At 34.6% G+C, this 12,107-nt stretch overlaps 1 protein-coding gene across 3 annotated transcripts in view; it reads right to left on the bottom strand.

The window, feature by feature from the left end:
* Positions 1-12,107, bottom strand: part of CNTN6 (contactin 6) — a 306,520-nt gene that overhangs the window by 240,371 nt on the left and 54,042 nt on the right. For 2 of the 3 annotated variants that reach the window (XM_011937225.1, XM_011937224.1), the window contains exon 2: positions 8,951-9,086. The exons of the other annotated variant lie outside the window; for it this stretch is intronic. In XM_011937225.1, coding sequence (XP_011792615.1) covers positions 8,951-9,005 — 55 coding nt within the window. In that variant the 5' untranslated portion in view covers positions 9,006-9,086. The remainder of the gene's footprint in view (positions 1-8,950; positions 9,087-12,107) is intronic. 3 annotated transcript variants of the gene reach the window in all.

Here is a 12,107-nt window from a genome sequence, read left to right as displayed (position 1 = left end):
AGAAAGAGAAAGAAGGAAAGAAGAAAGAGAAAGGGGGGGAAAAGAAAGAGAAAGAAAGAAAAAGAAGGAAAGAAGAAAGAAAGTAAAGAAAAGAAAAGAAAGAAAAGAAAGAAAGAAAGAAGGGAAAGAAAGAAAGTCTGAAACTCAAATATAGTTTCTTCCTTTGCCCACTATCAAGGTCAGATGAAACACTATTCATAAAGTGCTTTATAAACTATAATGCACTAGTTATGAGGTATGAGTAATCAAATATTTGACTTGAGTTTTTATTTTCCCTTTAAGACTAAGAATTCTACAGTTACAAATTCAACAAGTGTAAATACTATGTATTTCTCAGAATGAGTATATATTTGAAAGAAATGACCTGATTTTAAGCAAGGAGTGTGGAAATGACAAAATTCTTCTTCAGGGAATCAAAGTTTAAGGAGAAAAAGGAAGAATATATTACTGGGAGGATGAATCAGAGTGAACATAGCATTCTAATAAGTGTGTTAAAGATTGGATTTGCCTTTAATAAACAGACATGGCTCTGAAGAAGAGCAATGCAGAAGATCACAATGATATGAGGAGAGACTTGGGGATTTTTAAAAAGTGCAGAGATCTTACGTGTAGCACAGTGTGACTTGAATGAAGGATACATGAAGGAGAGTAAGGGAAGGCATGGCTCATGACACAGGTAGAATTGAATTAATTGGATAACTTCCAATATTTGTTGAAGGAAATTGAATTTGAATGCTTGATTAGACAGTTTGAACTTTATAGGAGATGGGATCTGTAAAGGTCTTGACATAGAGTAATGACAAAATCAGCCGTGCTTTATGAAGTTTTCTCTGCATAGGCGTCTGTGTCAATAATCTAAGGACATAGAGGATGCCTCAAAATAGAGAGAAACTGCAGGTGGCTGGTACAAATGTCTTGGGGGAGAGGTAATGGTGGATTAACTTGACTGGTAACAACGGAACTGTAAAGGAAAAACAAATACATCTTGAGATAAAATACAGCCCACAAGTTTAAATATTTAAGTTATTTTTGACACAAAGTCAATGTGTATTTGCTACCCAGTAATACTGAAACAGCATTGGCTGTATGTTAAATGTGCTACTCCCTGAACAAACGACACTGAAGTTATACCTGCCTAGGTCAAGTGTGTCTAAGAAAACTGTATTAGTTTCAAAAATTAGGAATAGCTTTCTGCTTTCAGTATACAGCATACTTTTTAAAAATTAAAAAATATCCTAAACCCAAAATATGTATTGTGATTCAAACATTTACGCCTAAAAGTAGATTCTAACAATAACCAGTTCAATTGCTAAAGGTGTTTGGGAATATTGATTTATCCCCAAGTAGCTTTGGGGTCTTATTTTGAGAGGTCAATAACGTGCTCATTTATTTTAAACATTTATTGAGTGCGTACTATGTCTCAGGCACTGTACTACGCATCAGTGATGCAGCCACTTATATGACGCACAATTTTTTACCTACATAAAACTTACATTCCTCTAGGTATAGGCAGAAAGTGCAATAGTAAAAAATGTATAAATAAGTTAATTTCAGATAGCGATGAGCTCATTGAAAACAGTAAAACTGGTTGCCGATAGTGGCTAGGACCAATGGTGCGATAAGCGCCTACTTACCCAGACAAGGTCCTAAGGGAACGTCAGACTATGGAGGTGACTGATTGGAGATAGGTACAATGGAAAGAGCCAGTCATAGAAAGATGTGAAGAGTGTTTCACACAACTGAACAGCACACGCAAAGACCCTAAGCAGAGAACAATCTTGATATTTCGACGAGCGTAAGAAAAAAATGTGGCTCTAATGCAGTCAGCAAAGGGAAGTAAAAGTAGAGACGAAAGAGGTAGGTAGAAGAAGACAGTTTCGTGACTTGATGGAATGGCAAGGAGTTTGATTTTAAGCATCTAGAATTCTTTAAATTGGGGGAAGAAAAATGTTATCTATCCTGGGCCGGGAGCGGTGGCTCACGCCTGTAATTCCAGCACTTTGGGACGCCGAGGCGGGCGGAACACCTGAGGTCGGGAGTTCGAGACCAGCCTGACCAACATGGAGAAACCCCGTCTCTACTAAAAATACAAAATTAGACAGGCATGGTGGCGCATGCCTGTAATCCCAGCTACTCGGGAGCTGAGGCAGGAGAATTGCTTGAACTTGAGAGGCAGAGGTTGCAGTGAGCCGAGATTGTGCCACGGCACTCCAGCCTGGGCAACAAGAGCAAAACTCTGTTTCAAAAAAAAAAGAAAAAAAGAAAGAAAAAGAAAAATGTTATGAATCCTTCCATGCTATTTTCAAGTCGTGGCATAGCTGTTTTTGAGTACCCTTAAAGTGAAAACATGACCTGGTGTTACCACTTCCATAGAATACTTGACCCTCTCCTTCAAAGACTTCATGGTGAAAACACAATTACTCACATTCCATTCAGCTAAGAGCCTACATTTCCTGTAGCGTGCCAGTCTGCATACCAATCATTTCCTCCCAATGCTGACAAAACGTAATTTTTTTCCTACATTGTTATCAGTCCTAACAAACAATTTCATTTAAGGTTTAAGAATCAATTACTCTGGAAGAAGGTTTGATAATCATATAACCACCTTTATCAGTAGGCACTGCATGAAAATACTGTTTTCAGCATTTCTAAATTGGACCATTTCTATTAGAAATTGCGAAGATGTCACTTGGCTTAAAAATATAGCCTGGTGTTCCATTCCTAAAGGTGCTATTATGCTAACAATAAATCTGAACAAGACCGTAGGCAGAGTATGGGTTGTGATGTACTCAATATTCATTCACACTCTGACCCAAAGGAATATCCATTATGTGCTTCTGGGATCCTTGAGCAAAGCAGGTTTATTACACCTGCCAATTTTCATGGATTTGCTGTGTGATACATCGTTGTCTTTGAAGAAATCTTGGTCATAGTGAATATTTTCATTCTTCTGGTTTTCTCTCTCAGGTAGTTCATTTGCTCTGGCTCTCAATTCAATAAAAGGCTATGTTTGAAATAGAGTGAAATTCAGGCAATCATAAATACTTTCCAATGTCCCTTTTTCCTAGGTGCCTGACTGAGTATTTAGAAAAAGGTAGACTTTCTCCCAGATTCACTTTCAGGCTGTGTTATTTATAAAGCAGTAAGCTACGTACAAATACTGCCAGGATTTTTTCTTTCTTTATTGGTATCAGCCCTAAAAACAACTTTATCTTAGTGTTAAAAGTTGACTACTTTGGGAGAAGTTTTGAAAATAATATAACCACATTTGTCAGCAAACATTACATAAAAATGATGGCAGCAAAGACTTATTATAATTTTGAGTCTCAGTTTGTTCTTCAAGAGTAATTAATACAGTAGGAGAAACTAGCTCATTAGGCCCTGTTGGCATAACACAATAATCAGAATGCCTCAAGGAGGGCTTTGATTCTACTCTGCCAATAAATGTGACTAGCTCTATGTTGACTTTCTTGAATTATTCCACTTCTTCATGACAAAACCAAGTGTCATACTGAATAACTGGTACTTCTTGAGAACTAACCAAATAGGTATTCAGTCCATAATTTCATAAAATACGTATAAAAGTCCTTAACCCATGGCAAAACAAACACAAATGACAAAAAAGTGGCTATATTTATGAACCAAGTGAATGTTTTATAAACTACCATTTAAATGGTAGTACTTAGTTAAAATGACAATGTCAAAAGAGAATACATTAGGCAGAAATTCTTAAGACTATATGAATACTGAATGTCAGGAAAATCACATTCCTTGTAACTGGTATTCTGCTATTATTTATTATGTTTGATCTATAATAGCAGCCATTGACACTCACTGACACTCTTCTTAAGGACTGCAGAGCTTCTAATAGTCCACACATTTAAAATTGTGCTGTCTCTAACCCTGGTTAACTCATAATAACAGATATGGCACACGATTCAACCTATTATCATCAAGTATTTATTAAACATTTTTAATAATTATCAAATTTTTAAAGATCGGAATTTAAATTTTGAAATCTGTCTAATATTTCTCAAATTTTACATAAAAACCATGGTAAGGTGAAAGATTTAATAAAATAGAATAATCTCGTGCATTCTGAGAATTTTTCACTGTGGGAAAATGTGACAGTTAATCACATCAGTTAATCTTGGGTTTCTTATACAGGTGACATTCTAGGGTTAACAAAATTTGACCCTACGTGGTTTTTCAGCTTCTACCCATTACTGACATTATTTAGCATTTATTAAAAAATAAAATATTTCTGGGTCTGGCGTGGTGGCTCATGCCTGTAATCCTAGCACTTTGGGAGGCCGAGGCAGGTGGATTGCCTGAGCTCAGGAATTTGACACTAGCTTGGGCAACACGGTGAAACCCCGTCTCTACTAAAACACAAAAAATTAGCCCAGCGTGGGGTGTGTGCCTGTAATCTCAGCTACTCAGGAGGCTGAGGCAGGAGAATTGTATGAATCCGGGAGGTGGAGGTTGCAGTGAGCTGATATGGTGCCACTGCACTCCAGCCTGGGCAATAGAGCGAGACTCCATCTCAAAAATTAAATAAGTAAGTAAATAAATAAATAAAATATTTCTTCAGGAAAACAATCTGTGCATTGTCTACAAGGACAAAAAATAAACTTACAGTTATAAGTTTTTCTCCATATATTAATGTGGTTATTCAAATTATCTCATTAAAATATTTTTTCTACTCTAAGATATGTACATTTTTCAGTAACTCAAGGCTGAAAATAAACGTTCTTAGTCTATATTAAACCTCTTGATTTTTTTTCCTTCCAGGAATTATTGTGCTTCTTATCATTCCTTTATTTGTTCTTTTCCTCATTTTCAGTAGTGAATAAGCATGTATCCCAGCAGAGTTCTGTTCCAAACACAACCTCAAAACCAAATTTTCTAATCTGTATTAGTGAAGAACTTTTTTGTCACAAGGGGCAGAATCTCAACTGAAGTGGACTTACTTGCTGGTTTCCCTGTTTAGACTGTCAGGTTGAAGAGGGCAGGAACCATGGACCTATTATTGAAGGTCAACACCAAGCTCCTTGTCTGGCACATCATAGTTTATAATATATTTTGATATTTGTTGAAGTGAATGAACCTTTCTTTTATTCATTTAGCAAATATTTAGAAACCATGTATTAGGGGATGGAGAAGCAGTAAAACATAAAGCAGATGAAATTTCCCACCCTCACAGAGTTTCAAATAGGGCATGACTTAAAACTTTTAAAATGTTATTAAAATTCTACTTCTAGAAACTTATGACCATAACTTTAATACACACTGGCAATCATAAAGGAATGAACCAGACTAACAGTTCCCCAGAGGATATTATATGACTAAATTTATTCTACTATGATAACATAAATAGGACCAACAACATTAACTTTTGGTAATTAATTAATTCATTCATTTAACAAATATTTATGGAATCCCTAACAAGTACCAGCAAGATATAGTCCCTGCCATCTGGAAGCTTAAAGCATAGTGAGGAAGAAACATAGGAATTTAGTTTCTTATGACTTCTATAAAAGTTACCACAAATGTTATGGCTTAAAACAGTAGGTATTTATTTTCTTAGAGTCCTGGAGGTCAGAAGTCCAAAATGGGATTCACAGGGCTGAAAACAAGGTGCAGGCAGAGCCATGCCCCCTCCATAGATCAAAGGGAGAATCTCTTTCCCTGCCTTTCCCAGCATCTAGAGCTTCCTTTATCACACCTGGTGGCTCATGATCCCTTTCTCGGTCTTGAAGTCTAGCAGTGCAGCATCTTCATATCTCCCTCTGCTCTGCTGCCACGTTGCCTTCCCCTCTGTCAGGTCTAACTCTGCCTCCCTCTTACAATCTGGATAATCCAGGGCCATTAATCTCCCCATCTTAAGATCCTTAACTTAATCACATCTGCAAAATCCACTTTACTGTATCAGGTAGCACTCACATGTTCCAGGTATTAGGACCTAGATATATTTGGGGCCATTATTTAGCCTGTCATGCATATCAATGAAACAGTTAAAAAGTATACAATTAGTGGCCGGGCGCGGTGGCTCAAGCCTGTAATCCCAGCAGTTTGGGAGGCCGAGACGGGTGGATCACGAGGTCAGGAGATCGAGACCATCCTGGCTAACACTGTGAAACCCCGTCTCTACTAAAAAATACAAAAACTAGCCGGGCGAGGTGGCGGGCGCCTGTAGTCCCAGCTACTCGGGAGGCTGAGGCAGGAGAATGACGTGAACCCGGGAGGCGGAGCTTGCAGTGAGCTGAGATCCGGCCACTGCACTCCAGCCCGGGCGACAGAGTGAGACTCCGTCTCAAAAAAAAAAAAAAAAAAAAGTATACAATTAGTAACTGTATTTCCTAATTAAATGTGCCTTGGTTTTCTTAGAATATTTTAAAAACACTAAAATAGATCAATCAAAGTTTTAAGTACTCAAAACTTTAAAAGTGTCCCAGAATCAATCCTGTATGACTGTATGGATTAAGTTTCATTGTAAAGACCTATGACGCCAATGTCTATAAAGGCACTAGGAGTTGCAGTTAAGTTTTAGAAAATGAGAGGAGAGATTGTCAAAAAATTTTAAGTTTTAATTTAGAGTCTAGGGAGATTTAAAGTATCAACCTTTTAGAAAAATTATAATAATTAAAATAGCAAGGAAAAAGCAAGTAATTGTGAAAGATTTGCTGGTATTTCAGAATGAATAAAAAGTATGTTTTGGAAAAACAAGATATTATCCCTATTCATAGTCATAGAACTCTATCATCAGACAATCTGATTTTCTAAACTAAAATAGTATCTGTGAATAGGGAGACACATCACGAAATCTCTAACAAAACAAACACATTTAAAGCAATGCTCTCTTGTGTATATCATTATCAACATCCTTACCTCTGGGGCAATGTTTAGCTTAGATTATCTTATTTAAGTAGCTATGGCTTTAAAAAAATAGATCCAATCTGTTCTTTCACAATGAAGTTGTGCACCAAGGGTATATGATTATTTCACCCATTAGAATAAAGCAACAGGACATGTTGAATCACATCCAATTTGGATAAATAAAAGTTAATATAAGAGCTGGAGTATTTCTCAGATTTGATATGTGTTCTGAGAATAATAATTTATTTCAATTTAACACGAAAGGTCTTTTAGAGATCCTATGCTAATTCAATATACATATTTAAAGGGCAAAATGTTAATGTTGAATTTTGACAGGAAGATGAAACTTAAGAGTAGGAATATAATTCTTATTCATACATGTATGATTTGGGGGCACCTTGATGACTTTTTCTGTCTTTTCTTAATCTATTATCAAAAAAGGAATACATTATTATTTAACCCCAAATCTTTGTTTTAGAGACTTAGAAGTGTCACCAATGAAAATACCGTAATCACTTTGAGTAAATATAACTATAGCACTTCTAGCTGTTAGCTTTGCTAGTGGTAAAATTGCTTTTATTTATGTGGTTTTCTGAATCTCCTGGTTGATTTCTGCGTATTTTAGCATTCTCATTCCTTTTAAGATCAGCATATCTATTTCTCAGGATTGCTATAAAATATATGTCCTTTACAATTACTGTGTTTCTGCCTTGTAAATTATTATGTTTATTTCTGCATGTCTCTCAATATATTACTGCTTTGTTGGAAGTATGTGAAACTTCACTAGTACCTATCGTCACATAGTCAGAGGGAAGAAGCATAGCATGGTAGAAGAGAGGCTTCTTTGATAATCCCATGATCTAATAAATGTCCATGCTCTGTAACAACTCATGTAGTTAGGCTCAACAATTAATCTTGACAATTAAGCTCAGTAATTATGAACTCTATGACTGTAACAGACTATGGTTGATTGTTTACAAAAACAGCCACGATTATTGCCTTTATTATTTCTATGGCCTTTTTATGGTAAAATTTTGCAGCTTTTCTATCAAGAGATGTAGTATCATTCCACATCCATTGAAGCTGGACTGGTCTTGTGACTTATAATTGTCAAAATAATGTCACAGAAATGGCAATGTAGCAGTTCCAAGCCTTGGCATCAGGAAATGCTACATCTTTCTGTCTTTTGTTTTCTTGAAATCCTGGAGAGTTACCACATAAAAGAACCCAGACTCATAGAGGGTAACATTTGGACCAGAGCCATGGCAGCACAGTTGTCTCAGTTAGGAATGTTCTAGAGTAGTCATGTCTCAGATGACTCAGCTCATCAAAGATGCAGTGCACCCAGGCAAAACCAAAAGAAGACCCATTTGAGCCCATCCTAAATTGCCAACACACAGATTTATCAACTAAATATATGATTATTTGTTATTTTATTACACTCACATTTGGCATGGCTTGTTACAAAGCAAAAGTTAACTGATACACAGATATTAACATGTTTAAGTTGAATATAAAAACATGTTCTTGTCTATTCTTTTGCAATAATTAAAAAGAAAATACATCTAAGGTTATTTCTAGTTCTTAGGTAACATTTCATATTACCTTTTCTTGTAAATGAATATAGCTTTGATTTTTTTGTCATATCAAATTCTAAACATGCGAGAAAATATGTTTTAATTGTAATTTTTTAAAAGACTTCACTATAATGAAAATAAGAAAAATTATTCACTGTTTATTGGTGGTAAAAAATATTTAATTGCATTCTTTTATAAAAATGTCATACTACATTATTACATAATTAAATATTACATAATTACATTGTATAAAAATGTCATATTTGACAATTTATAAATGTAATCATGTTAGTTTCCATTTAAAACTGGCATTTGATACATTTTTAAGGATTAAACTTTCCCTGTCTGAGTCATAGAGGTTACCTTGAAAACATTATCACTTAGTCATTCAAATAACATACAAATTGTGCATTTTGAAAATTTCTTCACCCATAGAAAGAAATACAATGCCAATATATTTATCAATCAAAACTCATAATAACAGAACACTTTACCTGCACAAGAGTTTATGAGTGGCAGCAGAATTACCAGTTTCCATAGCAACCTCATTTCCACTTTCTAAGGTCAAAAATTTCTCCCATACAATCAGATGGAAAAAAAAGTTTATCTTCCAGTCAGTATCTCAAGAGTCTGAAAGAGACAAAATTGTCATGAAATGAAAAATGTACAAACATGAATATTTTAATAAGCATATATTTGCTGCATATTAATTCAATTTAGTATTAATATTATTATTCAAAATAAAGCAACCTAAATGGATGCTTTCTACACATACATTTGTTCTGCAAACTCCCGTAATTTCAGCTCATATTTTCTTAATTTCAATTCATACCTCAAATATTAGAAAACATTATTTGTCCTAATATCACAAGAAATAAAATTAATATTGTGCTACAAAATTTCTGCAAGAAATCAATTTCTAGCAGTGTTATCTTTCAGGTATGATGCATGCTTTTCCTAAGGGGTTGCATCATAATTTTCTCTAATTTATTTTGACATTTAAGCTATGTAGTGATAAATGAAATCAAGATAAAGTGTTAGTTTGGCCTTTAGCCCAAAAGAGAAATCTAATAAGAGGTTCATAAAAACTCCTAAACTCATAAAAACTTAGAATAAGCTCAGAATAAACTCATCTATGTCCATGCTCTGTAGCAACTCATGTAGGTAAGCTCAGCAACTAATCTTGACAATTAAGCTCAGTTATTATGAACTCTATGACTGTAAAAGAGTATGGTTGATTGTTTACAAAAACAGCCACTATTATTGCCTTTATTATTTCTATGACCTTTTTATGATATAATTTTGCAGCTTTTCTATCAAGAGATGTAGTAGGTTACATTTGATAAAACTATTATATATCAAGTGATAAGAGCCTTTGGAAACTTTAACATAGTGGAAAAGTATTTTATTGAAACCTTAAATATTTTTTGGAAGCTTGTGGAGTTTAAGTGTGATGATAGTAAATAATAAAATTTTTATCAGTTCTCTGATGTATTTTTAAACTTTAAAAATCTTTCATTTCTTTCTGTCATGAGTTCCTTTATCTTAAACCAAAAACATTGATTGTATTTAACATTTAAATAAAATTTAAGTTAAATGCTTTCCAAATTTAATCAAAGGATAAAAATCACAGGAAGAAAAACAATATTCAGGGGTCAACATATATATTGAGTCAATGTTCTTTCTCAAATGTTCTCATATCTGACATCATCTTTCCAATCCTTTTGACACCACAACCTTTAACACCTTACAAAAATTAGATCATATGTTATATCCATTGATTCATTTATTATATTTTCATAAACATTTATTTATTTGTTCCCTTTTATAATTACATTCTTTGCAAGACAATGGGCACTAAGGTGTTAATGGTGAGCCTAAATTCCTTCATTTCTATCTTTGAGGTACTGCTGTCTTGTGAGAGACATTTAATGAAAACAGAAAAACAAAAACATAACAATCTTACACACACAGGTAAATATTTGTGTAGTAAATATGATAATGTTAAAGAAAAATGTAAGATGTATGAGATTTATAGGGTGTAGTTCAGTTAGCATTTTTTAGCTGAGGCTTGAAATACGAGTAGCTCTTTGCCAGGCAAAGAGTATGTGTACATGGGGTGAAAAGTGAAGAGTTGTAGGGATTACAATAGGTATGGAGGAAGGATGAGACTAGCTTCCTAAACAAAAGAGAGACAGTGTGTCCAGGTCCTGTAGCAAGGCTTGAGTTGCATGTTCAAAGATGTGAGAAAGTCCAGTTTGATACTCAGAAGGACTGTGGCATGAGACAAGGTTGGAGAAAGGGAAAGAGGCTGAAATATACAAGACATTTAGGACATGTTAATGCATATGAATGTTGTACTTTCGGATTATAATTGAGAATTTAAAGCAGAACAGAATCAAAATTTACGTTGTATCTCTGGCCACCGTGGAGAATGAAAGAGATGGAGTAAAAAGTGGAATTATACAGAGTAATTAAAGGCTACATTTATAGTACAAGAAAGGAATAATGAAGGTTTTAAACAGAGTAGTGGCTTTGAAGATTAAAAATAAAATGGATCTCTGAATAGTCTTCCTGCCCTAAATCTCCTGTCCTTTCTACTCATTTAAATGTTACATCAACATTTTCTTCCTAAAACAAAGATTGGTCCAATTATGCCTGTTTATTCAATGGAGAGTTTAATCACTTTCGATTTCACAAACATCCAAAGTCTTTGGAATGATATTCAAGACTATACACAATAGGTTTCTCATCTTCCTTTTCTCACGAGACTACTACTAAATACTTCCAATCTTGTGACAAAGATCTATTTCCTGTGCACGTGCATTAGGTATTATCTCTATATAGATGCATTTAATTAATATAGAATTCCTCCTTAGGGTCTGTATCTCTCTGAAAAACTGTACAATGGTAGCATGACCATAGATATTTGTTTTCACTGGACAGTTCCATGTATCCAATTGTCATGGCAGAATTATCAATATTATCAATAGACTCTTTTTCTCAAAAGAGCCTCAGTTTATAACATAAATAATATGGTACACTTATTTAATGGATATTCATTTTTTTTTAACCAATAATTCTGTCTTCTTCTTGTGATAAAAGGTCTATGACTTTCTTTTGAGGAACCATCTGCCTATATACCATCAGACAATACAGTCAGGGAGTTATTGCCTCCACCTTCCAGCTGCAGGAACCAGCATATGACCAGGTCATTGTCAATCAGTAATCTATTTCTTTGGCTACAATATGTTGTAAAGAATTCAGCATATTGCTTAATTGAAACCAATGGCAGTCAAAGCCAGGACCTTTGTCAATATTATTAGAAAAAGTGTATAATCTCTCCATTAAGTTATCAAGAGATAATAAACCTGTTGATCTGGTGTATCTCACAACTGTTATCTTGACGAAAGTTTGCAGCCACAGCTAAAAGCTTTCAATTCCCCTTCATGGACAGTTTGCTAAGGCTCTAGGCCAAATATATCCCTTATTAGGCTTTAATAATCCTGGGTTATAATACACATAGATCCAAATACCATAGATCCCCAAGTCTCTAACACCCAGAAATGGTCCCTACTTCCTTGGGCTAGAAAATTATTTAAAATACCCATTCTTCCGGAGACCTGCAAAGCCTAGTCATCTCTATCCTAT

This window comes from Colobus angolensis, unplaced genomic scaffold, assembly GCF_000951035.1.
Source record: "Colobus angolensis palliatus isolate OR3802 unplaced genomic scaffold, Cang.pa_1.0 Scaffold160, whole genome shotgun sequence".
NCBI classification, from domain to species: Eukaryota; Metazoa; Chordata; class Mammalia; order Primates; family Cercopithecidae; genus Colobus; species Colobus angolensis.
This window is presented reverse-complemented; position numbering and strand designations above follow the sequence as displayed.